At 32.5% G+C, this 27,830-nt stretch overlaps 1 protein-coding gene and 1 pseudogene across 2 annotated transcripts; one reads left to right on the forward strand and one right to left on the reverse strand.

Annotated features, from left to right (window-relative positions):
* Positions 1-7,135: 7,135 nt before the first annotated feature.
* LOC147382919 (putative invertase inhibitor pseudogene) lies at positions 7,136-7,718 on the reverse strand (annotated as a pseudogene).
* An 11,580-nt stretch (positions 7,719-19,298) lies between these two features.
* Positions 19,299-22,914, forward strand: LOC147382920 (rhazimal reductase 2-like). Of its 2 annotated transcripts, none has more exons than XM_086426992.1 (4): positions 19,299-19,721; positions 20,596-20,822; positions 21,847-22,043; positions 22,349-22,914. In XM_086426992.1, the coding sequence occupies exons 2-4, from the start codon at positions 20,819-20,821 to the stop codon at positions 22,436-22,438; spliced, it is 291 nt and encodes a 96-aa protein (XP_086283118.1). In that variant the 5' UTR covers positions 19,299-19,721; positions 20,596-20,818; the 3' UTR covers positions 22,439-22,914. The 2 variants fall into 2 exon arrangements, with proteins under 2 accessions (XP_086283118.1, XP_086283117.1); XM_086426991.1 differs by having other exon boundaries at positions 20,596-20,852; positions 22,349-22,875.
* Positions 22,915-27,830: the final 4,916 nt, after the last annotated feature.

Genomic DNA, 27,830 nt, shown 5'->3' on the forward strand with positions numbered 1-27,830 from the left:
ATATATATATATATATATATATATATATATATATATATATATATATATATATTAAAAAATTTAAAAATTATAAAAATAATTATTTTCAATTTAATAAATTTATAAAATTTATAATTCTATCAAAATTTATTTAGCATCTCCTCTTAAAAATGAATATATGATAAAGAAAATACATGCATAATATACAATCCAACATCCACATAAATATGAAGGGTATTTTGATAATAAAGTAATAATGATAAATTATTTTTGGTCTTGGTAGTAAAGATGAAGGGTATTTTGATAATTTTTTTATTTTTTAAGGTTAAGTTTGATTGTAAATTTGATTAAAGATTAAGGGTATTTTAATAATTCTCCTTTATTTTTTAAGGTTAAGTTTGGTTGGAAATTTGATTAAAGATGAAAAGTATTTTGGTAATTGGTAAAGATGAAGGGTATTTTGATAATTCCTTTTAGTTTTTAAGGTTAAGTTTGATTGAAAATTTGATTAAAAATAAAGGTTATTTTGGTAAAGATAAAGGGTATTTTGGCAATTCTTTCCATTTTTTAAGGTTAAGTTTGGTTGACAATTTAATTAAAGATAAAAAGTATTTAAGTAAAGATGGAAGGTATTTTGATAATTCCCTTTTGTTTTTTAAGGTTAAGTTTGGTTGAAAATTTGATTAAAGATGAAGGGTATTTTAGAAGATGAAGGATATTTTAATAATCTCATTTCATTTTTTTAGATTAAGTTTGGTTGGAAATTTGATTAAAGATGAAGGGTATTTTGGTAACTACACTTGAATCATTAATTTTACGTTTTTGGTTTCCCACAAAAGCTATTTGAAGACCCTTCTTGGACGACTTCTTTTAGGAGTTACTTTTAGGCTTCAATTGAAATACATTGGAACAAAAAAAAAAAAAATCAAACGAACATCATTTTTCTGGCTTTTTTAACTTAAAAGAAAAAAAAAAAAAAACTAGCTCTTGAAGCTCAAAGCCTAAGGGTTTGTTCTTTACAAAAGTTGGTTTCTAGAAGAAGTAAAAGTCCAAAGCCTGAAAAATCACATCCAGTAGAAGGTTGTTCGTTATAAAAATACATAAATCCGAAATGGATGTTCGTTTGACAGTTTTTTATTGTTAGATTCTGGTAAAATGACCATAATACCCTTAATGTTGATAATGCACCTAAAATGCATAAAAAATGAAGAGAATACCTTAATATATATATAATAAATTTATATTAAAAAATTTATAAAAATAATTATTTTTAATTTAAATAAATTTATAAATTTTATACTTATACAATTTCAACTATTTTAGCCTCAGTTGAGCAGAAATCTCATTTCGATATTTTAAGGGTAGTCTTTTTGAAGCATTTTGGGTTTTCCTTACCTCATTTTCAAAGTGAAACATGATATGGCATACACCAAGGTCATTGCGAGACCTAAGTCATTGGGTTTTACGTTTCAAAATTTGATAATTCGTATGGTTTTATAAAAAATGGAGGTCACTTGATGTGTATGGTCACCAAATTGTCTTTTTTGTCAAGTTTCAATAATTTGTTCAAATTTTGGGCTTCTCATAGCCTGAGTGTGTTATTTTCTATGTTCTGGCTTGTTTAACTATAATAGAGAGGTTTCGAAGTCTCGGTGCTAGAATCGGAGTCATTTGGAGTGTTTTTGATTGGCTAGGGTACTAAGGGCATTTTTGTTATTATAAATCATATAAGTAAGAGGAGATGGCTATTGATCATCCTCTCAAGATACTCTATTTGTTTGACGTAAACATCGTTATGGAATCTTGTAAATCCTTGTGTTCTTTGGTTATTTCTTCTTTATTTATTTTTAATTTTTTGTAATTTCTTCGTATTCATTTTAAATATATATCTAAAAATTCACAACATAGGAAATGATTTTCTCGAGAAAAAAAAAATTGATTTGTTGTGTATGATTGCTCATTTTTGCAAAAATAGATATTTTTTTTTCTTTCAAAAAAACAATTTGCCTAATTGGACGATAAAACCTTCTCCAACCAAAACATTAAAGAAAATAAAATAAATAATCAAATCATGCAGAGAACAAGAGGCAATCTTCTCACTTATATCAAAAGTGAAGATGAATGATATCTGGGACGAATTAAATGGATTTTTATCTAGAGGTGGGTACTTTCATCATTTTATTAATTTATTATAGAAAATCACAATCAAGGATAGGCCATCAATTTGGAATGCATTAAGATCCAAATGGGTATGCTTCTAAATTGTCAAAGCTCTTTTTCAGTGGTAACCGGGTGTCCATGTGATAGTGGAACCCATCATACCTAGGGCTCCAACTTGGAAGGGTTGGAGGGTAACCCCACGCTCGACCTAATTGGTAGAACCCTAACCTAAGCCCAAGTCAATCCAACCACACTATGTGAAAATTGGAAAATTCTATAGAGAAAATTGACGGGCTAAGGCCCGTGAATTTTAAAAATTGAATTTTGACGATCTAGGACTGTCAAAATTCTTGATGTTCCCAGATTTGACGGCTTAGAGCTGTCGAATTTCTCTCATCGTTCATTAATTTGACATAATCAGTTCGTCGAAAAAAAAAATTTGACAATGAAAGATTCGACACCAATTCGACCTCTTGGTCCGTCGAATTTTATGAAATTTGACAGCCTAAGGCCATCAAATTTGGGCTTTTTTCACATTGTGTCATAGGACTTGAACTACTTGATTTTCTAAAATCGGGTTGAGCTTGGGTTAGCCAAAGTTAGGTAATTTTGGGCAGGTTGAATAATCCTAATTTCATTTTCATTAGTAACTAAATTTTATATCTAAAAAATTTAAAATAAAAAAATAAACTCACAATTGAATAAAATCACGTACAATTACCAAATACATCATTGAGAGAATAGTCAGACAAACAATGCTAAACAAAATCCCACTTTAATAATATTTAATTGTTCACAAGTCATAACAATAAGATGGAATCCAAAAATTTTAATCTTTTTATATATAACTAGTATAAAACTATTTATATATACATTAGTATATGGGCATCGGGTTTGGGTTCAAGTTCGGGTATGGGTTGAGTTGGGTTGACCAATCCCTCACCTGAATTGAAGTCGGGTTGAAATATTCTAATCTAGGCTTAACTCATCTTCTATATGTACTCGGCCCAAGCTAGCCCATTAATCGGGTTGAATTCAGACTAACACCCTGTAGACACCTCAATTTGAACGGGCCACTTCTCGAAAGGGCCCAAAAATATCGATTTTCCAAATAAATGGGCCAACGGGCCTTAAGGGCCCAAGTCATTGAAAAGTGACATTTTTACCAAACCGAGGCCCCTAAGACCTCTCAATGGTTTAGGAGGCCCACCAAAAGGACTCGGCCTACCTTACGCTTTACCAATATTCACCGCTCCGCTTCCAAAATTAAAAAACCCCAAATTTTTGATAAATTTCACCAACGGGCTTAAAAAGCCCGATTCGCCAACACGTGGTATTTTTGATCAAACTAATGATTGCAAAAATTTAAAAAATTTGAAAAATTAAAAATGTGAGACTTGGGATGCCTACCCCTCCTCTACTACCACCGCTCCGCCTCAACCAATCCCTAAAACCCAAAACCATTTCTAAAACCCAAGCCCAACACTACAAAGCCCACAAATCATTAATCATATCCAATTCATTATCCAACCCACAACCCTAACCCATAAACCACAACCTACATCAACCAATCACTCTTTTATCATCAAAAAATGACACTTGTCATCACCCCATCTCACCTCCCTCACCCAACTACCTACCCCATTAATTTTATTTAAATCTCATCTACCCACACATCAACCCATCACATTTTCTCTCAAATCAAACACATCTACCCACACCCCTAACCTATACCTCCCCTAATCTACCCTCATCATTCCCTACAAAACCCACATCTACAACCTAAACCTACACCATCATCTCAAGTCAAACACTCAACCTCTCCCATCAACATATCCCAACCCTTCATTTCCACCCACTTTAACACATGGCATCATCTCCTTCACCCTCCCAAAATATCATCAACCACCTCTTTAAATCCTCCATTCTCTTAAATCAAATACCATTTAATCTCAACCACCATCTTAAACTCACCTCACCAAACACTCCACCCAAATGGGTTGGGTAGGATCCAAACCATTTGGGTCAAAACTCGTCCATTTAACCCCCCTTCCCTAAATACCCTCCAATCTCCTCTAAATTACACCCACTTCTCTCTCAAACTCATAACCATTCTACCCTTTTTCTTCACTTCACCCCATTATATCCTTAAAATAACTCCTCAACATCTATAAATACTCTCCTCCTCTTCCCAAAAATGGCCCTCAACTTTCACTACAAAATTCTCTCCAACTCTCACTACTAACAACCATCACCAATCCTCCTCAAGTCTCATATAAAAAAATATATATATTATACTTCACTCATCTCTCTCATCATCTCTTCTCTATTCCTTCAACCATACAAGAATTGTATTTTCATAAAATACTAAGGACTCAAGAGGAAGAAAAGAAGAAAGAAGATACAAGGTGGGTTCAAGGCAATCCCCCCCTCTCTTCTACACCCTCTCCCCCTCTCTCTTCTACACCCTCTCCTCATCCCTCTTCTATCACCCTCTCCCCTTCATTTTATTTTTTAGGATGAATGGACCCCAAGGCTAAAGGTCTATAAGGGTCATTTCCATCAATGGAATGACCCTATGATCAAGCCGAAAATGAATCCCTATCTAGGGTACAAATGCACAACACGTGGCACATCGTTTTTCGTATCTTTTTTAATCAAAATGACCGAGTTGAGTTGAGGTTACCACTATCTAGTGGGGAGAAAAGGGTGCCTAACACCTTCCCTTTTCTCCAACCGAGCCGCTTACCCGAATCTCAAGGGTTGATTCATCTTTATCCATCGAGAGTCACCAAATACCAAAAATGTCACATTTTCTAAAAAAAATGCACATCGGGTGACCATTCACACCCACTTACAAAAATGAATGGTGGCGACTCCAAACCATTGTAGATGTGATCATCGTAATGACGAAATCACGTGTCTACACACCCCAAGTTGCAACCCTTACCATACCTCTATATTTTACAATACTTGTTTATTTTTCATTTCAATTAATTGAAAAATTAGAGTATATAAAGCAATTAATCAAATCATGGAAAAATAATCTTGTCATCGATAGCCAAGATTAAAGATGAATGATATTTCATAGAAAACTAATGGTATATTAATTGTTCTATCAATTTCTTATAAAAGACCACCGGTCGAGGAATATGTCATCAACTCAAATAAGATTCACCAAAACATTTAGACTTGGATTCTTTGACCCGTGAAAATTAACCCTTTTGTGATAAGCAATCGAATTTCGACGGCCCATGGTAGTAGAAAATTTTGATGTTCCTCAATTTAGTGGTTTAGAGCCATCAAATTTCTCCCAACCTCCATTGATTCGACGGTTTCAATCAGTCGAAAAAAAATTGACAATGAGAATTTGATGCCTTGGTCCATCGAATTTTTTGAAAATCAACGGCCTTGGACCGTCAAATATAGGGTTTCTTCACGTTGTGGAACACCTCAACGCTAGCTTTAATGGTGAATATGTTTGCTTCTATCATGATGGAGCATTGGTGTGGTACCAGCCAAATACCTTTCGACGTTCAAGTTAGTATATTAGTTGCAGTAAGTAATGGCTATAGGATTAAAACACTACGCAAGTTTCTTTCTAGTATAGTTTCCTCTTCTATTTATAGGTAAATCCATTTCCTTAATCATCTTCCTTGACATGTCATCCTTTTTTTTTGGATCATTAGGCTCAGTAAGGGAAATCCTCAGTAAGATAGAAAGTTATCCATTTAGAAATAACGAGATAAACACAATCAAGCCTTTTGTGATTTTTGGGATGCTTTCCTAGTCCCATCGGAAGCATGGCTGAGTTCGTCCCTACCGTCTACTCTCCTATTCTAAGAAGTGATCCGTTTTGTTCAGCCAAGCTGAGCTGATCTAGATCGCAGGTACATTGTGGTCGAGCTGTGCTAAAAAATAATTTAGCCCTCTTATCCTTCCAAGCACCGCTAACTCCTGCACGTGTAGGGTTGGGATTCAATCCAAATTCTTTCATATGCACCAACGATGGTGCAAAATCGAGATTTATCTTCAAGATAAATATTAATAAAATGTGTATTAGCACCTTTGCTAAGTTGGTAAGTCTCGAGGAATGTTGATCCCATGACAGATTCGAATTCTGGTCCATTGAACCCGACTTCACCTCTCCTACTATCCTAGGTAATTATTTTTGGAGATGCTCTCAGCCCTCTAGATTTCATGGAAAAAAGTTAAATTCAAAAAATTCATTTTTGAGCTCATCAAACTCCAAAATATAAAATTAAAATTGAAGAGTGAAAATAACATTTAAACCTCTTTTATACAAGTTACTAAAATATTGTGATCTACTGTGACAGCATCATTTTTATTGATGGTCCAGGAACTTCCCTTACCTTTACTATTTTAATGAGAGTAGGCAGAGTAAAATATTTTCTTTTAAAAATTTCCTTGGATTAAGACTTATGTAGTGTGTATTGAAGCATGGGAGGTGGGTTTCAATCCTCGACCCTGGGTGCATTCAATGCGTACTCTTCCAAAAATCGAAAAATGTTCTTATTTTAACATTTAAACTTAATATAGTCAAAGGTCATTTTCGTAAAAAAAATTAAAAAAAAAAAACAAAAATTGCAATACTACGTTGCTAAAATCTTGTTGGTTAGTTTTTAAAATTACAAATATATATATATATATATATATTTTTAATGTAATCTTCAAAACCAGCTTTTAATTAATATATTAAATTACAAAAAAACCCTTCAGATGCATATAAGTTTGCACATGGCCCCTTCTAGTTAACGTAATAAGGAAAGTATTTTTCTTTTAACGGTCGAGATTGCATGTTTTTATGCAATTGTCTAGGCGAGTGTTTTTATTTTTGGGATTGTGTGTTCTTATGCAATTGTCTTGGCCGATTGAATAATCAAAGATCAAAAACAAAATATAAAGAAACCAAAAAAAAAAAAATACTGATTATTTAAATTAAAAGAAGCACACTTGGGGGGAATGAAAAAAAAAAAAAGACAGATCAACTAAGCAACTTGGTGATAGAGAGACTAATCCCAGTCAATTGGAGGACGTTATAATCCGCCTTTGCCATAGGAGACACCAAACCTTCCACCTCACCAAACCCATCTTCACAAGTTACAGAAGCATCCAAAGCTGCACTCATTTTCACATTAGCATCAGTATAAAGCTTTGACTTGAAGTCACCAATGGCATTCTTGACATTAGGAATTGTATTTGAGTAAATTTGCAAGCAATTTTCTAAGCAATTCTTGACCCTTGGATCTCCTTCTTTCTGTTTCAAAAGCTGTTGAATTCTATTTTCAACAAAAGTCATGTTAGCTAAAGATAACTGGATTGAAATAACACCAAGCCCTTCAAGATCAGCACTGTGGCTATAGGGATCTGCTTGTAGAGAATTCACACAGAAGTTGAAGTTAAATTGTGGGTCAGCCTCATTAGTCTTCTTGCAAGTATCACTGATGAGATCATCAGCACCTTTAACACAGTGAGCGAGAAGAAAGAGGAGGAGGAGAGAAGAACAGAGAGATAAAAAAGAGTGGGTTGTCTTCATTTCTTAAGAATTCTAATTCTAAGTCTAGGAATTATAAGCTTAAGAAGGCTAGGCAGAGACGTAAGAAATTTATAGCTTTGAAGTCTTTTGTTTTGATGTTAGAATAGAAATTTCTATAAAGCAACTATTAGCAAGTTTCTATTGTGTGAGAGTTGAACTTTATAATTTCTATATCTATATATGAGAATCTAATTGGCATATATATACGAATGAAATCTTCCCATTAAATCTTATTTTTATTTATTTTTTAATATTCTTTCCATTTTAGGCTTTATGATGATAGGGCATTTAATATCTTGGGAATTATATATGGTTAAGCCGACACGAAACCTATGATACCCAGATCAGTGTTGATTGGTTCAGTCGATATCAATGGTCAGAATTCAACCCCATCATCAACTGTTTCTATTTCATCATATAAAACAACAGAATAGTAGTTGGTTTTGCCACCAAAATAATAGAGAGTACTCTTCATGCAAAGTAGTGTTTTAAAAACCGGACCGGACAGACGGTTTAACAGGGTCCGACTGAAGTTTTAGATTTAGCGGTCCAGTTCTGTGAGAACCGTCATGTAGTTAGGAATCGTCGGTTCTGTTGTAAAAAACTATTCAACCGGTAAAACCGGCGATTTTTATGAAGCGATTCGCACTGAATGTGAACTCCTTAATTAATTACCGCTCAAGCCTTTGTGGAGTAAGTCTAACCGCACTAAATAAGATTTCAAATCTTTACTAAGGGTCATTGAGCTCATCTTGTCACTTCCAAAAATATGATCCAATGCCATAGGGATGGAGAGGACAAAATTCAAAGAAATTTGAAAAAATAAAAAATTATTTTCACCATTGAATTTTAATTTAATTTTGAGAGTTCAATAACAGTCTATTTTAAAAACTTTGAAACAATCCCAAATTTTTTTAATTTTTTAATTTTTTTAATTGTTCCTTGTTGGATTTCAGTCTTTCCATGAGATCCTGATTGTTGTGGACCTGTGATGCTCGATTGCAAATTTGGTAATCCATTTGAGCTTACAGACCTAGGTTAGTAAGGAAAGTGTTTCTATTTTTTGTAATCCTTCCATTTTTTTAATAAAAATATTTGTATTAAACTATTAAACATGTAAGAAACTGTCAATTATTAGTCTGTTAAGGTTTTATCAAAATCATAAATTAAAACTTAAAAGATTGACAATATGATTGGCCAGGTTGGATACACGATTGCACTTCCCCATTAAAAAAAGTGTATCCTAGGGAGTCGTGTATCCCGAGGCATATAGATCTATGGTTCCTGAACTTGCCCAGGTCAGGAAATCGATTGAGTATACCAAAGTCATATTATCAGGACTCAAATTATTAGTTTGTTAAGGTTTTATCAAAATCTTAAATTAAAACTTAAAAAATTGATTTCTTTAGTATTAATCTTGTAGATATCCCAATTCGCACAGGCCCACTTTGATGAGGCTCATAAAAATTAGTATTTTGTCGAATTTCCAATCAAGGGCCTATAGCCCATTCTTAGAATTTACTCACTTTTTGCAATATAATAAGCCCAAGGCTTCTAATTTAGCCCATGGACTTTATGAAAAAGGTTCCATACTCATCACTTCGATTTTTACACCCTAAGCTATCTACAACTCACCACCATTTTTCTCAAAATCCCTAAATCAATTCAACTCCTAGAAAGTCCCAACCTAACCTAACCCTAGCCAAAGCCTCACTCTATGTCCCAACATAATCTAACCCTAAACCCATGCCAATTCCTATGCAATCTAACTTAAATCACAAACTAGGCATAAACCCAACATCTAAAGCCCACTCTAAATTAAACCTCTACTCAATCCCAAAACCACACCTATATCAATCAAGGTCCACCCATGATCATCAAGGTGAACACTTATGATCACAACAACCCACCTTATTTGTCATCACCAACCTCCATCGCTTTCTCCAAACATCCATCAAAAGCTATCCCCACGCCTCTTTTCCTTAATTTCCTCACCTAATCCATCAAAAAGCTACACATGTCTATCACATTTGGCTAGGATACATATCACAACATCCTTCACCCTCCCAAAATCAAAATACTTAACCCCTTACGTAAATTATTCTTTTAATCAAACACCCACACCCCTCAATCTCAACCAAGACTCAACCTAAGAATAGGTTGCCTAACCAATCAATTTAGATCATATTCATGGGTATGGGGTCAAAAGCAAACCACTTACACCATTGTCATATTTTTCCATCCCTAACATTAAAATGTCAAACACCCCATGCCTAAATTCCATGTCCTTTTCCTTCATCTTCTAACCATGACTATTCTAACCCTAAAAAAGAAACCCTCAACTCCTATAAAATTCTCCTTCACCCTTTGAAAAAGTTCATGTTTAGACTTCCCCTCTCAAGTCATTTATCTCAATCTCTCACACCCCCTTAAGAATCTAACATGTACTCAACTCATCACTCAATAACCTCTTCACTCACTCTCTCATTGTCTTCTCTTTAAAAGAGAAAATAAGTTCTACATATTTCTACTAAAGACCTAAGAAGAAAAAAAAGACTCAAGCTTCAAGGTGGGTATAAGATGGAATTTTAATATTATGTAAACCCCCATTTCTCCACTCTCCATGTCCATCTCCCATCTCTCCCTCTTTTTTTTTAATTTCAATTTTAGAAATCCCTAATACATAATGTTCACCCTTCCCTACCTCAAGTAGATTGGACTTTAGTTTAATCGAAAGTGTAGGGGTTGTAACCACTCTTAAAAGAAAATCATTTTAAACCATTAAATAATTTGTGCATATACCACAAAAAATTTTTTGAGGCTAAAGGTGATTGAGTCCCCCTTATTCCATGAAAGCGGACCCATAACTAAGAGCCAAAATTTTTTCAAAATAATATTTCCAAGGAAAGATATGTGTGAGGATCATCTCTTTCAATGAGATGATTTTTATGATCTAAGCTGATACTAAACCCCTTATGTTTAAGGGTTCTAATCATCATTTACTCGACTATTTCTTATTTATTTTCTTTTCTAAAATGACCATATATTCAAGGTTACTACATAAGATGGATAGGAAAGAGTACCTAACATCTTCCCCGATCTATAACCAAACCCTTACTTAGATCTTAGGTAGATCAATGTCCAAATTAATATGAAGGTCCCTGTAAACGTCAATTTGACCATTCACACAATTTTCTTATAAAAAATGGTAGCAACTCCAAATCCGTGCATCGATGATCTTCGGACTCGAAAATCATGTAACGATAAATCTAAATCATGTATTTTATTAGACTTTTTGATAATAAAATACTTATATATTTTTAGGGTTTTAACTTAAGTAAAGTTGTGAATATTCTTATAGATTTAGGGTTTGTTCTTTATGGCTTGTAGCTTCAACTACAAGCTTCTATGCTTGAGAGAAGCAGAAGCCTAGAGTTTGAGAATCTACTTCCAGGGAAATATTGTTCATTACAGAAGTTGAAAAGTACTTGGCTCTGTAGAGAAGCCTGAAATTGATATTCGTTTAATAGCTTATAGTTTCTATCTTTTGAAAATTTTACAAGTTCGTCCTTACATATGCAAAAACTATCAAATGATATATTTTTGACATATAAGGACAAAAAATATTAAAAATTTAAATAATAACTAATTAAAAACTCATAACTTAATCAACTAACATGTAAATTAACATCTAAACAACATATAGGTCATACAACATGTTTTAGTTTGTTTCATCGTTGATTAAGTAGAAATGTTACTACTAACACTGTAAACAAGCATTATAAATAAGATATTACATTTTATAAATGCATATTTTATATTCTTCTCCTTCTTCAAATCTTGCATAAGTTTTTTGACCACAACATTATTCAAATCGTCATTTATTTCATCTACCCATAAAAATGAGTCATTGTGTTGCTGAAAACAAATAAGCGACATATATTAATTAACATATTTGTCAGTTATAAACAAGTAGGGACATGAAATAGTATTTAATCAAATCCAATTATGTTACCTATCATGATGGACATCTATAAAATATCTTCCCATTATTTTATTTCGTATAAGTAGTAAATTGTTTCATAATTAAACCACAAGAACAATGAGACATTGTATAATGCGCCATCAATGCTACAATCACATATATAAATACCACAACTATTAAAATAAAAAAATAATCAACTAACATTTAAATTAAAAATCCCTTACTAATTAATCAACCAACATTTAAATTAAACATTCGAACAATATGTTCAACCAAATACCAAGTGTTATAACTTAATCTCATTAAGAACAAAGCCAAAAAAAAAAAAAAAAGCATGAAAACTCATAAGTTCTATCATATTCAACTTATAGTGCATCAATTATTGCACACTTTGTCATATCTATGCTAACTCGAGCTTGACGATCTATAAGGTCCCCATCATCGATTCCTCAAAATATTTGAATTAGGCATTTGCAATTGCATGTTTTCTTATAAAATTATGAAATACCATGCATGCCAATACTATATATATCTCCCTGTGTTTGAAATTTGAAACGAGACATTTGCCTCAAAATTTTCCATTTTGCTTTTAAAACTCAAAACATTGTTCAATGATATTTCAGAGTGATGAGTTCATATAGTTGAACAACTCTTTCTTTGTTCTTGGCCACGACTCTCTCCTAAAATCTTGTAAGTAATATGTTGTGGTTCGATAGGATGCGAGGAAGCCATCCATCAATGGATATCCAGTGTCGATCAAATAATACTTGCCTATAAAATTAAGACAAATAATTAACATTTATTTTAAATCATGTATGTTATCTTAATTTCTAATAACTAACCTATAGGAGGGAGTAGAAATCCTAACAATTATTTTTGAATAGTTTTGAGGAACACATGAGAATCATTAGTCAATCCTTCCTATCCAGCTACAATGTGTGTAAATGTCACATCAAATGCACAAGTGACCATAACATTTTGTGGTATGTCTTTGTGTCCTCAAAATCGATTTTGTAATACAAATTGGATATGTGCACTAATATGTGTCTCATCGATAGTTCCAACACAATTGGATCAACACTGAATGTTTGTTATTATACTACATTGAAGAAACTAGGTGTGGACTGATCTCTCTTAAGACCTAACATTAGAAAATTTTGAACTTTCGATGGTTCAAAAAGATAATCAATGGGTGAAATCAATTTATCGATTATGATTGGACCTTGTATGTTCCAAATCACTTTTGAAGTGATAAACATGCCAAGTATTTTCAATTTTCTTCTTGGGAAGCCATGGATCCATTTGACCGAGGTAGTGCCATCATCTCTTCGTCAAAGGTTGAAGTTTATCATCAACCAAGACTTGGTGTTAATAAAAGTAGAAAGTTTATTACCAGCGAACAAGTCTCAGGATGTACCATACATAGTTATTGAAGGTTCGAGTGAGTAATTCATGTATCACTCATCCAATTTGAGTCGGTACACATTTCAAAAAGCATCGGAATTAAAAAAAAAATTGTCACCAACAATGATGATGACAGAAAGGGTGATTAAGTAGTCCAGGTTTCGTCCAAGGAAAGGACTAGGGAAGACAAATCAAAGTAGAGCCAACTCAGAAAATAATGTCATGGTTCGACCTTAGTTGCAAGCCCACTTGGAGAGATAGACAAGTGACAAATACTATAAAAAAAAAAGCTTAAACTAGTAAGGATAGATCGTCGAAAACCTAAGACATGGAATCTCAGGAGGGTACCTTACATCAGGGAGACCTTCACCATACCAGCTTATATTATGACAAGTAATGATAGCCCAACTGATGACCAAGAAGAGCAACCACAACGAGAACACGGTCTAATAGAGCCAAAAGTATTTCTTGAATACCAATCGCCCCTCGACGATGACATCAACAGTTTATTTAGTGAGGACTTTTTGGAAAGAAAAACTGTGAAAGCGGATGACGTCAGCAATGGCAATTTTATGTGCTAACTATGATTCTACTGTAACTCCACTTCCTGTTGAGGTGTAATACCCCAAATTTTTAAGTTGTATATCGAAAAAAATCAAATAGTGGAATTTTGAGAAAATTCTGTAAGTGATAGTTAGGATAAAACTTTATGATTTTTTTAATGTTTATTTTTAATGAAATTTGACTTCACCATTGGATTCAAAATGGTCAAAAAACATACTTTAGCTTGTAAATACACTCAAATTCGAGTCTGAACAGAAAAGTTGCAAAATCATCGATTTTTAGGTCGGATCAAATTCAAAAAGTAAATTTTTGTTAAAGTGAGATTTTGTAGAATCAAATCATACCATTAGATCTGCAAAAAAAAAAAAAAATTATAGAAAAATAAGTATTCACTCGTCAATTTCAAAATCTGAAAAGTTGAATTATCGTAAAAAATGAAGCAAGTACGAAAATACCCATCTAGTCCTGATTTTTTTATTATAAAAAAATACTTAAATTTTTTTTATTTCATTTCTCATCTTCTCCAACCTGACACACAGTCTTCTACCAATTTTAATTTCGATCTACGTCGTAAATGAGACTTTATCAACACTCGACGAAAAAGGGAAAAACGTTTGCAACGTCAAACTCTACAAATCCCGATCATTTATTTTTCTCCATATTTCATCGACTGAGAGTCCAAACTGTCCTCCGCCGTAAAAGGAAAAAATGATGGTGCCATCGAGATCTTTGAAATCACTAGATCCAATTAAAAATTCAATTGTTTTCACGTTAGATCCGCCTCAATTTTTATGTTGGTCTCTTCGATTTTCACACACGTTCTTCAATTCTAGCACCTAGAGATTGGTAAGGGCATATGATTCTTATTAGTAATCTTAGATTTCGAAAATGCATTTAGGATTTTTATGAATCTTTCAATTTTATTTTAAAATATAAAAGTTTCGTTATTTATTTAAAATTCATCTGAAATATATATGTTTGATGTATTTAATTGTATTTTATAACAAATTATGCGTGGGTGGGACATTTTATCGGATTATTTCCGTCAGTTTAGTCGTGTGCATTGCTTGGACCCTGTTTTGATCCAATTTTTTTATTAAAATGATAAAATTGAATTTCAAAATTTAAAAAATAATTTAATATTCAATGAACTCATATTGAGTTGATGAATATAGAAAAATGACTATTATGTTCAAAAAAATAAAAAGTGAATATTGAAGAAGGGAAAAAATGAATGAAACGATAAAATGTCAGACTTACACCCAATGAGTGATGTCTAAATTTTACATTGTTGTACTACGTGTGGGTTGATGAACAGATATCTAGGGGTAATTAACTTTTGATTACATATTTATTTACGAATATGTTAGTGCATTGTTGTTTTATGTAGGTCGTGTGGCCATAATTGCATGATAAAAAACTAGATATCCATTCTCAACTCTGTACTGTTAATTTTTTATTTATTTAAAAAAATGATACATATATATATATATATATATATAGGGTCCTGTTTGGCACCCAACCATTTATCCAATAATTTGCCCAACATGTTTTGTCCTACATGGATTAAAAGTTTTGGAATAGGCTGATTTTTGATGAGGATGATCTTCTAACCGTAGAAATCATCTTCATCAAGTATTAGCCCATTCCAAAACTTCTAACCCATGTAGGACAAAACATGTTGGGTAAATGGTTGGGTGGTGAACATTTCCCACACACACACACACACACACACACACACACACACACACACACACATATATATATATATATATATATATATATATATAGTTATTTTATGAACTATTAAAGAGCTTCTGAATACCTAAATGGATAGTTTATCATATCATCCAAAGTGATATATTATCCTAGGATATACGGTAGGGATAATCAAACTCTTATGTGGTATGTGATGCGTATGAGAGTGAAATCACAACTAAAATTCGGGTTCATTTCTTTTTATATTTTTCAATGAACTTATAATGTAAAGGTGGTTGTACATGAATGTAGATGTATAATGAGAATCACATGCATGCCTGATAGGCATAAACAAAGATGGCTAGTCAATAATTACTAATAGTCTATAGCAGTTAAACGTCTTGACACGTCGAAAAGAGACCTATTGCTTACGATCACGTTAAATGATCAGTCTGAACTAGATAAATAGTCAATCAAGTATGGTAAGTGCAACGATCGATCACAAAATCAGGAATTAAAAATCAATAAAAGATTAGAACATCATGTCTTGATTATGAGTGATCTAGTCGTAGAATCCCAACTCTCTAATTGTACTACTCCATCATTGTGTATTATATATCTATTGTTTTATTTTGAATTATAAAATGAAAAGCATGTTTATTATTTTAATTTTATCAATTAGAATTATATAAAAGGAAAATGTTATAGTATGAGTAATGTTAATTGATGTAATATGAATTTTAACTATTTAGTTATTCGTCCCTAGCTATATGTACTAGTTAATCGTAATTTATCTTGTAAAACTTTACATGTATTGAAATGATTGAGAATGCTTACTTATTCATGCTAGAAGATGTTATTAGTTAGAATCGTTTGTTTACCTATTGGGTAACCATTGTTACTCACAATTTCCTTATCTTTTTTTTTAGTTCTAAAGCCTGTAATTGACGAGGTGAACGTATAACCAGCAAGTGAGGACCATCAGTTGGGTCAGATAGACGATCAAAATCTATTACCTGATGAGTATTGGGGTTATACCCCTTAGTATTGTCAATTCGTCCAGGTAGTATTATAGATTTTGGGTTGAGTGTTAGGATTTTTGTTAGAGAGTTGGAGTTTTTGTAGAATCATGTATATTATTTACTTTTTCCACACTTTGATTTATCTTACGTGATTAGATGTATATAGACTACCGTTATTATTCTATTTTTTAAAATATATATAGGATATTATGTATATTGTTTATCAAGTGAAATAGGTTGAGTGTTTTGGAATGCTAACATAAACAAATGAAACCATGCCAAAAGTTTAAGGTGTCGCCTAGTACCTTGAGATTTAACTTGGAGTTTTTTATTAGCATTCTTGGGGCACCACATGAGGAGTCACTATCTTATGACCATTACGATTTTGTGATGGTCATTACGACTGAGTTAGGAGAAGTATTTGTTTAATAGGTCCACCCTTATTAATAAGATTTCAAAAAAAAATTGAAAATAAAAAACTTGCAAAGTTATTTGAGCTAAGAAATATGAGACTAAATGAGTATAATATTGATTTCATGAAGAATGAGGAAGAGTTCGATGTGCAAGAGGTCTCCATGGCAAAAGAATTAGAAATTGGAAAAACTTGTAGAACGTCATGAGAAAAAGCGCCAAGTAAATGTTGAGGAAACAAACTCAATTAATCTAGGATCCAAAGATGATTAAAAAATAGTCAAGATTGGATCCTTTCCAATTCCAACCCCAAATACATAAATGATTGAGTTCCTCCAATAGTATCAAGATGTATTTGTATGGTCTTATCAAGACATGTTGGGCTTGACATAGATTTTGTTGTACACTGTTTATCCATTCTTCCAAATACGAAATCAATCAAACAAAAACTCATAAAATTAAAATAAGAATGAACCCTCAAAGTCAAAGATGAGGTTACAAAATAGACTCAAGCAAGATTCTTAGCAATATTTGCTTATCCAAAATGGCTTACAAACATAGTGTTGGTGCCGAAGAAAGACGATAAAGTAAAAAATATGTGTAAATTACTGAGACTTGAACAAAGCTATTCCGAAGGATGACTTCTTACTTCCACATATTGACATGCTTGTCAATAATACAATAGAACATGACATGTCCTCGTTTATGTATGATTTCTCTGGTTACAATTAGATCAAAATAGCAGAAGAAGACTAAAAGAATACTACATTTATCACATCTTGGGGCATGTTTCACAACACCATTATGTCATTCAGTTTCAAAAATACCGCAGAAACTTATCAACAAGCCTTGACTATTCTATTTCATGATATGATTCATAAAGAGATGGAGGTCTTTGTAGATGATATGATCGTTAAGTCTGATTTGGAAGAGGACTACCTTGTCAACCTACACAAGATCTTTGTTCATCTGAGGAAGTTCATTTTGAGGTTAAATCCTTCTAAGTTCATATTTGGGGCAACTTTGGGAAAGTTATTAGGCTTTATCATAAGCCCGAGAGGTATCGAAGTAGATTCGATTAAAACAAGAGCAATTATTGAGATAAAACACCTAAAATAGAAGTATAACTATGAGGTTTCTTGGGAAGATTCATTATATCAATAAGTTTATCACACAATTCACGTCAATCTACAAAATTATTTTCAAGCTTTTAAGAAAGAATGGATCTTCAAAATGGAACAATAACTACTAGGAAGCTTTTGACAAAATCAAGAAGTATTTGTTGAATCTCCCAATCTCAATTCCTCCTACCCTAGGGAAACCTCCATTAATGTATTTTTCAATGCTTGAAACATCTATGGGATGTGTACTGGGGCATCGTGATGAAATCAATCACAACGAAATGGTGATCTACTACCTTAGTAAAAAGTTCACAGATTATGAGGCAAGGTATTCTTCTCTAAAGAAGATGTGTTGTATCCTAGTTTGGGTGTCTCAGAGACTACGTCATTACTTGCTCAACTACAAGGTTAAGCTTATCACTATGAAGGATCCTTTAAAGTATTTATTTGAGAAACATGCACTCACTGGTCGCACTATTAAGAGGCAATTACTACTATCAGAGTTCGATATTGAGTCTATCATGCAAAAAATAATCATGGAATAGGCCATTGCATACTATCTAGTAGAACATCATATTCCAAATTATGAACTATTGAAGACCAACTTATTGAATGAAGTCATCCTATTCGCAAAAACAGAAGAAGATGATTATGAAGTAGGTTGGAAACTATATTTGGATGGTGAAGTTAATCAGAATGGTAACGGGATCGGGGTTATTTTAGTAATGCCTGATAGATTTCATGTGCCAATAGTAGTAAGGTTATGTTTTTAATATACAAACAACCAAACAAAGTACGAGACATGCATAGTGGGTCTCAGGGTAGCAATAGAAATGGAAGTTGATGAGATCGACGTATTTGGGGACTCTACTTTAGTTGGCTACCAAACTATCGGAGAATGGCAAACATAATAACATAAGCTAGTACCTTATCACGAGTATATTGAAGAGTTGAGTTCTAACTTCCCTAGAATCACTTTTACTTATATGCCATGAGTCAAAAATCAGTTTGCAGACGCATATACCATGAGTCAAAAATCAATTTGCATACGCACTTGCAACCTTTGCCTCTATGACCATATTCACTGAAAAAACGTCCATTGATCCCTTGGAAATAAGATTTAAGATGAACCAACCTACTATAAGATCTAGCCTAACACTACTTCGTCAATATAATTCACTACCTCAAAAAAGCTAAAATTCATTATTAATATAGCGTTAAATTCGGCAGCCCAAGTCCCACGTTTATTTGGGCCGGCCCAAAACCCACAGTTAAGCCTAATAAAATAATTCGACGGGCTAAGCCCAACGAACCACCAGATTTATTTTTCTTTTAACAAAATAAAAAATCAAGAATTTTCATTGAAGAACACCGAAAGCTCACATTCGATCTGTTCATCGAAAACTCACAGACCCATTGGAGAACACCGAAGAACATCGAACGAAAGCTGACATTTGATCTCTTGTTCCATTGAAAACTCATAGCCATTGGAGAACACTGAACGAAAACTCACATTCGATCTCCTGTTTGGATCGAAAACTTACAAATCCCTGTTTCGATATCCTATTTTGATCGAAAACTCACAAATCCCTCAATCTCCTGTTTTGAGAATTTTCGAACGATCTCTCACTTTCACTTTAACTCTACGCCTTTGTCTTCAATCGCCCACGTCCCTCAAATCGAAGAACACCTTGCTTTTTTCACTTCGTCGATGAATTTTTGATCTCTCAAAGCTCAAATCAAAGTTCAAGTCGAAACATTAAGAACTGAAGCTCACAAACCCTAAAAAAATCACTCTAGATCTCTCTTCTTCGTTTGAGGTATTGCTTAATTTCTTCTGATTTTTTTTCTTTGTTATTAATCTGTTGATACATTGCCTTCTGATTTTGTTTCTTTGTTGTTAATTTGTTAATGCTTCTTTATTGTTAATCTATTGATACATTGCCTTCTAGTTTTCAATGAAAAATGGTAGTTATTTCAATTGAATAATCTTATTGAGTTAAATTATGTTTTGTAGAGAACTTGGTGTCTGAAATTTCTGCATCTTTGTTTATTTTTGATTGGTGAACCCTTCAGGTTTCCCTTAATTGAATCTTGGTCAGGTCCCATAGTGTTCTGTTTCCATTTGATAAAATTTCCATTGAATGCTAGTTAAATTCTTATGATCTTGTATCCAAATGAGTGCTCAACATTCACTTGAGGCAATGATATGGCTATTAGAAACAATCCTTGATTTTAGTTTTTATTTTTCTTTCGTGGATGTAATTTTTAATATTTTTATAGTTTGCATTTCACATTCTTTGTCTGGTTTTATGTATGTCTATATATTTCATTTGGTGTCATCTTTTTGTTGAAAAAGAAATCTCAACTATCCATTTCAGAAATTTGAGTTCTTTGCTTTACAACTGATAATAATGATAAAATATTACTACTTTCTTTCTCTTTTAGCAAAACCACCATTTAACCTCTCAATATGTTTTCATAGTAGTAGCCTATAATTGACAATATTTATTTGTCATTTGTTTATATTGGGAAGATATAGTTGATGCTTTCTAATGCAATTCGGTTTACATTTATCATGCCAACTTGTTTTTTTATAGTTATGTATGCTGTAACTTTCCCCTGGAAAAAAGTTTGGGTTGATTTTGATTAAGTCACTAACTTGTTTTTTATTTTTGGGTGTTTACATTTCAGGATGTATACTAAAAAATAATGTCATTTTCTCATAATGGGCCCCGCCCTTCTGACTTGCCACAAACTCTGCTACGAGAACATCATTATGCCTGATGGTTGTTTCAAAAGTGAACCTTGAATCAATTCCCGTTCTGATTCCTGCTCTACTAAGTGTGTCACAGTGCTGTTGATCAATATTATCCACAAACAATAAAGCTCCCAGCACATCTACCTCTCCCCTTACATGGGTACTGGCTTCATTGAAAGGACTTCCCTTGGTAAATTTATCATACAAAGAAAGTATTCGCTCAAATTTATTAAAATTTCCAATTGTAATTAGCATCTTCCATTTGTCTCAAGAACCCTATGCCACAGAACAAATAAAGTAAGCAAAACACATCAGAAAGAAAATCTGAAGTACTTCATTTCCATATTGATAGAGAACAGGCACGTGATAAATACACATTTGTGTAAATTCATGTTTGCGATCTGTCGCAATGAAACCAACTTTCTACAGATGATTTTCAGTTCACCATATCAACTAACTTAATTGCATTGCAAGACTAAGAAAATGCTTGTGGGGGGTCACTGTTGCTAATCATGACAAAGATAATACTTTAGATGCAATAATTTGCTTGACCTACGAGAATTATTTAAAAATGGAAGTTGATTATTTTGTAGAAGTCGAGTGACACATAATTTATTTTGTAGCATGTACAATAGTCTGTGCACCAATAGTGTGGCCCGATAGTGAATCTTTGGATAAAGAAAAGAATGACAATCAATGTAGAACTCCTACTATTTTCATGAGAACAATTGTTCCACTGGAAAATAGTGATATTATAGTTCAAAAGAAATTTACTCAAGTTGACATTAGAAAGAGAAAATGTGTATTGAGTATTTCTAATGTAGAGTCAGTTTTTAAAAAAGAAAAACATATTGATACTTGAAGCAAAAAGAATCTTGGAGACAGTAGAAGCTCATTGTGGGTATCATTTCCCACTCGTCGACTTTTGTTTACATGGACTGGTAAGTTTTGCTTCCTCTTTTGTGTTATTTATTTTGTCCTAGATCTTTAACCTTGTCTTTTTTTTTATCCATGAAACCATTTGTTAACAAATAGACGTGTGATAGTTTTTTGTCAAGTAAATGTTAGTCTCATTGTTTCCGACATTAATATGAATGTATTATAACTTCTGGATCCTGTTTTTTTTTTTTTTTTTTTTTTCTGATTTACTAATATGGATGTATTGTACCTTGTACACTGACCAGCCAAATTGAAGGAATGGGCTTCATATGCTGTGCCTAATGAAGAAGACTTTGAAGAGTTGGACATGGAGTCAACATGGGCTGGAATGGAGAAATGTTTGGATACGGAGATATGTAAGTCCATTGGTGTGAGCAATTTCTCTTGTAGAAAGATCGAACAGCTGTTAGAACATGCATCGGTCCCACCAGCCGTGAATCAGGTACCATCGATTCCATGGGTTACTATGATCGACACATACATCATCATCATCATCATCATCTTGTAAACCAAATACTTTCTCGAAGAACATTTATTTCAGTTACATCCATTTTGTTCTTGTGATTAGGTATAGAGACACTAGTAATGTAGCATTAGGTGTATCTGTTATTTAGTTAATAAATTTTGGATTTGGTTCTTTGGTAAAGTATTCAGTGTTTGTTACTCTGTGTCCTTCTAGAGTTTTAATCTTGGCGATAGTGCTGTGTTTATAACTTTGATTTTAAAGATCCTCATTGTTTATTTTAGATCAGGGAGATTAGTGATGGCTTCAGCAGGGTAGTTAGTTGTTGGACCGCTGAAGCTTTGGTTGCACTTCAAGAGGTATTAAAGCTATAAGATACATGTGTGACTTCTTTATTGCTGGTTTTCAGCTACTATAGTTGAATAAAAATGGAATGGTTGAGTAATATTGGTACTTTATACGTCAATGAAGTTAGCTTTATTTAATTGTTTCATCCATCTTTAGAGTAATTTGGTGTTAAAGAAGTTATTGATGTTGCAATTGATGTCAAATATGTGTTCGAATCTATAGATGAATTGATTGACCTTCATATATTGGACTTCCAGATTGGGCGAGTTTTAGTTGGGGGCCTAATATTTTTTTTCTAAAGAAAAATACCCTATAGCGACGGCAGCGACCGTAGCTAAAGGCTTAATATATTTTTTTTAATAAAATACCCTATAGTGACGACCAATAGCGGCTGTTGCTATAAGTCCATATAGCGACGCTTGACGACCATCGCTACCCAATTCCATGGACCAATTCGATGGTTTTGGACCGTCGAATTTTGAAAATTTTCACATAGTGATTGGAGATGCATGTCTAGCTCACAACATTTCTCCAACGCCTAATGTTACTTCAACTTCAACCCTTCCAAGAGAATAATTTAGAGAGTTGTTCTATAAAGGCCATAGCTATAAATTGGAAGTTATGAATGTTCTATTTTTTTTACAATTCCATAACTTTTCATTTGTTACTTAATTTACAGCGATGTTGATAAGCCTTCAACAAGATATTTACAGTTATATCAATTATTTAATATTTTATTTAAATATAAATTATTATATATATTTTCTATTAAATGGTTAGAAAATAGATTTTTTTACTCAAAAAAATGAAATATAAATATTTTAGCTGTCTATTGATTTTAAAATAAAATTTCCATCACTTTTATCTAAAAGTTCTCCTAATCAAGAAAATTCTTTTAATATTAATAATGATAAAATAGAAACAAGCTATTAGCAACAAGATAATTCCCTTTCCCTACCGGAATCGTTAGCTTTTGAAAAAATAATTACATAATGATATTTGAGGGATTTCTTTCTAATACCCTCATAAACATTTTATTTTATAATGCCCCGCATTGATCCCTCTTCCAATCTTCGAGATCAATGATTCAAGTTATAGAGATTGACTGTACAAATCATATGGATTAACCTTTGATCCAATCGACAAGATCAACCTTTTGCAACTGTTGAGATAAACTATTTGAGTTTGACATTTTCTAGTTGTGTGGGGGTGGATGAAAGATTTTACTAAGAATCGTGATGAATGCAAGTGGTAAATCATACGAGGTCTATACGCGGTTGATGTGGCAATGGCACAAAACCATAGATCTTTTTCTTCAAGACACATCACAAGGAAAAAGATCTGCGGTTCCGTGTGATTTACGATGTGTATTCATCATTATTCTTTTACTAACTAGGTTAGGTTGGTAAGATACAACGTTTAAAATCAAGGTGCATTTAAAAAGAAGTCCTACAAAAGGATCTGTCAAGTAATTTTCTTTAAACAGTTCCACGTGGGGCATGTGAATGGGTCCAGTACTCTTGCATCTAGAAGTCAAAAATTAAAAAACAAACAACGGGCCAAGTCAAAGTCAATGGTTAGTATGCAGTCTTGAATGAAAGACTAGATAAAAGTAGTAAGAGCAACTCCAACAATGCTCTTTACAATAAAGAGTATTTTTTGTCAAAATTTGACAAACGTTATTTTAACTAGTCCAAATTTTGTTAGATCCTCCAACAGACTGAACAAACCTCTCATTTATTGAAAATTGATTCAAATCTTAATAAGAGTCGTGATCTCACATTTTTTAATCTAAAAACAAGATCTGATGTCACATGCTTTTAAATATAAATGATATTATTTTAAATATTTTTTTTTGTAAATATAAATTTTTTCATAAAATATAAAAAGATGTAGTGATTGATTGTCAATGTGATAATTCATATGATTCTAACAACCCTTAGTGAGGAAGGTAATTTTTTATATTTTTACATTATATTTTTAATAATAACGAGCCAAACACTCCCCGGACTTTGTCTCAATTTTTTTTGCATGAGCTACGTTAACTCTTAACATGTACAAAGAGTGTTGGATCCATATTTTTATATTTGACTCTTTATAATAAAGAGCCTCTGACTTCTAGAAAATCTGTTGGGAGTTACTCTAATGTGACTAAAACAATAAGTAGTGACACATGTGTATTTTCAATTCAGAAAAAGGACAATACTAGCAAAACGTTGCTGCAGTTATAGTCACAAAGTCAGAGTAGAGGTTTAAATAGGCAAGAGAAAACTTTGGAAAAAAAACGTTAAAAACAAGAAAAAAAATGAGAAAAAAAATGATGAAAATAAAGATAAAAAAATACAAAAAAAAAAATATATATATATATATATATATATAATGAAAATTCATAAAATTAAGTTATTATCATCAAATCCCATCTATATTTATAAATTGTCAAATTTTATTATGCATTAAATCCCACTTTTAAAAAAAAAGAGAAAATATTTAAAATTTTGCCCTTGTGAAAAAAAAAAAGGGTAATAGTTGGAAAAAGTTGACGATTTTTTTTTACATGGAAAAGAGTCACATTTTTTTACCGTTTTTATTTGTAAGGGATGCAAATCGCATTCTAAAAGTAACTTAAAAAAATAAAAAAATCATCAATTTTTGTGACTATGGTTACAGTATCAAACATTTCCCACCAAAAATATAGAAAGTTGACAAATGAGGGTATGTATCACTATGTGAAAAAAGCCCATATTTGATAATCTCATCCCAACAAATTTTGAGAAATTTAACGGACCATCCCGTCAAATATTTCCTTGTAGAAATTTTTTTTTATGGTCCTAAACTATCAAATTATTGGAGAATGAACTCTAAAAAAACAAAAAAATAAAATAATCCATAAAGTATGACCATCAAATATGGAGATTTAACAAACAATAGGACGGTCTTCTAATTCACCAATCACAATAAATGAAATAATAATAAAAAAATCAGAAAAATAGAAAACAAAACAAAAATCATAAAACAAGCTCCAAATTAAATAAAACAGCTCAAAATTCATATTATATATTAAAATTCCATTACTAAACAAGCTCTAATTAAAACAATTGGGCACTTATAAATTAAATTACGTCACATAATTGCTTAGAAACAAAATATAATTAGAAGTAAATGGTCGTGATGCCTTTGATATCTTCTGACTCTCTCCGCTCTATCGTGTCCTCTTATTTTTCTCAAGGTTTGGATTTCCCCTACATTGCCACTGTTCTCAAAGAAATCTTAATAGTGCTCTCGTATCTACACGGAAAAAGCTTGGTACATTAAGACATCAACCCAAAGTAATAGAAGAACATAGCTAGACTTTATTCACAAATGTTAAAAAACAAGAAATATTATATGAAGAGAAAATACTATTAAGATCTTCAAGAACTGTATATTTATGAATATTAATAGCAAATCGAAAAACAAGTCGATAGAAAACCAATTCTAAACTAACTTGATTAGTTGTAATCAAGCAGTCCTCCACTAATGAAGAACGACAATAAGCAACCATAACCCACTAGCATAAGAACCAATTATTTTGATATGCCATAGCCAATGTTCATTGCTCAATATTTAGAAAATACACAAAGCAAATGCCAATAGTAGTTAGTTTAAAACTTAGTTACCGAAAGTATGAAAACCGAGCACCAATCTTAACCAAGGTTGATTTGGATTGATTTGGTTCTATAAGGTAATTGGATTGGTTCAATTTCAAATTTGTAGAACTGATCATGCTTGGTTCGGTTTCAATTTTGCCAAAATCCGAACCATGTGCACCCCTACTTATAGGGCCCTAGCAAAGGGATTTTTTCTTCTTAATAGTCCATAAGTTTTGGGTAGTTTTTTAATAGTACATTTGGTAAACTTTTCTCTTTCTAAATAGTGCATGGACCTCATCTCCCACATTTCTCACGATAGATTCTGTTAACAGTTCTAACTCATTGTTATCATTCAAAGAAAAGAAAAAAAAAAAGGATTTTTGACATCTCAATCGAGTTTCGGAGATCCAATTTGATTGGAAAGACTTTAAGAAAGAAGAAGAAGTCATTTTCAAGGTTTTTTCACTTTTATTTTCCTTAGTTTTTGGATGAAAATTGACCAAGAATAGTTCTTTTTGGTTGAAACCTTCTAAACAAGTTGTTATCTCAAGTTTTTAGTTGATCTTTCCATATATTTTAGTCGAAACAATTCTAAAATTGAAAATGCGCGGGTTTTACTAGTGTCGAGTTCACCACTCTTGACAATAAATAAAAAACGTCGAATTCGACAATAAATAAAAAGTGGCGAACTCAATAGTAAATAATGGTGAGTTTGACATTAAAAATAATGAACTCGACATTAAATAAAAAAGTGTCGAGTTCGACAATAAAAAAAAATGGTGAACTCAACAGTAAATAAAAAAGTAGTAAGATTGCTAGTAACGAAGGACTTTTAAGAAAGAAAAAGTTTACTAAATGTCCTATCAAGCTACCGCGCAAAACTTAGGGACTATTTAGAAGGAAATCCTTTCACGAGTGTTAAGTAATTTTTCCTTATTATTTTAATGAGAGTTCATTTGAATAGAAGTGAGTCAGACACGAAAATTTGGATTTCAAAAATACCCCTACCTTAACATTTAAACCTAATATAATTAGAGTCATTTTTATTATAAAAAAAATTAACCCTCGAAAATTGCAATCTACACATCCTGAAATCACGATGGTTACAAAAATATCAATATCATCTTCAAAACAGCCCTTTAATTAACTTTTATATTACAAACAAACCCTTCGTACACATGAGTTCGTTTGCACATGCCACTTTCTAGTCATGGAAATAACATGAGAGACACGTTGTTCTCTGTTTTTTTTTCCATCGGTTGACATTGTTCTGTGTTTCTCTCTGTCTTTCATGTATTTGTCTTATAAATATTAGATGGTTTTTGCTTGATATATAGTTAAGCATCAAAGATAGTCTTTCAATCAATCATGAAGACTACATTCTTCTTTCTTTTTCTGTCTTGTGCTTTTCTTCTTATAAGAATAATGGGAGAAGAGATATCAGTAGCACCAGTACCTGCAGCATCAGCAAAAACACAAAGACTAGTACATGAAGCAAAAGCATTGCTGCATTGGAAAAACAGTTTGATCTCTTCTTCTCCTATTATTACTTCTTCATGGACATGGTCTGACCATCTCACCACTACTCCTTGCAATTGGATTGGAATTCTATGCGACAACTACTTGGACAGCATTGTGGAGATAAACCTCTTCAATTCGAGTCTCAATGGCACTCTTCATCAATTCGATTTCTCGGCCTTCCCCAATCTCACCTCCCTAAACCTCACCTCCAATCACTTGTTTGGAGAAATTCCAATTCAAGTTGGATCTCTTTCAAAACTCATTTCTC

The sequence above is a fragment of the Akebia trifoliata genome, chromosome 16 (assembly GCF_017979445.1).
Source record: "Akebia trifoliata isolate Shusen 1 chromosome 16, ASM1797944v1, whole genome shotgun sequence".
Lineage (NCBI taxonomy): Eukaryota > Viridiplantae > Streptophyta > Magnoliopsida > Ranunculales > Lardizabalaceae > Akebia > Akebia trifoliata.

Bases quoted from the DNA above. Each gene is read 5' to 3' on its own strand.
- LOC147382920 (XM_086426991.1), top strand. From the start codon at position 20,819: ATGGGTACTGGCTTCATTGAAAGGACTTCCCTTG. The intron at 20,853-21,846 runs GTAAATTTATCA...TACACTGACCAG, and splicing joins CATTGAAAGGACTTCCCTTG to CCAAATTGAAGGAATGGGCT. The intron at 22,044-22,348 runs GTACCATCGATT...TGTTTATTTTAG, and splicing joins TCCCACCAGCCGTGAATCAG to ATCAGGGAGATTAGTGATGG.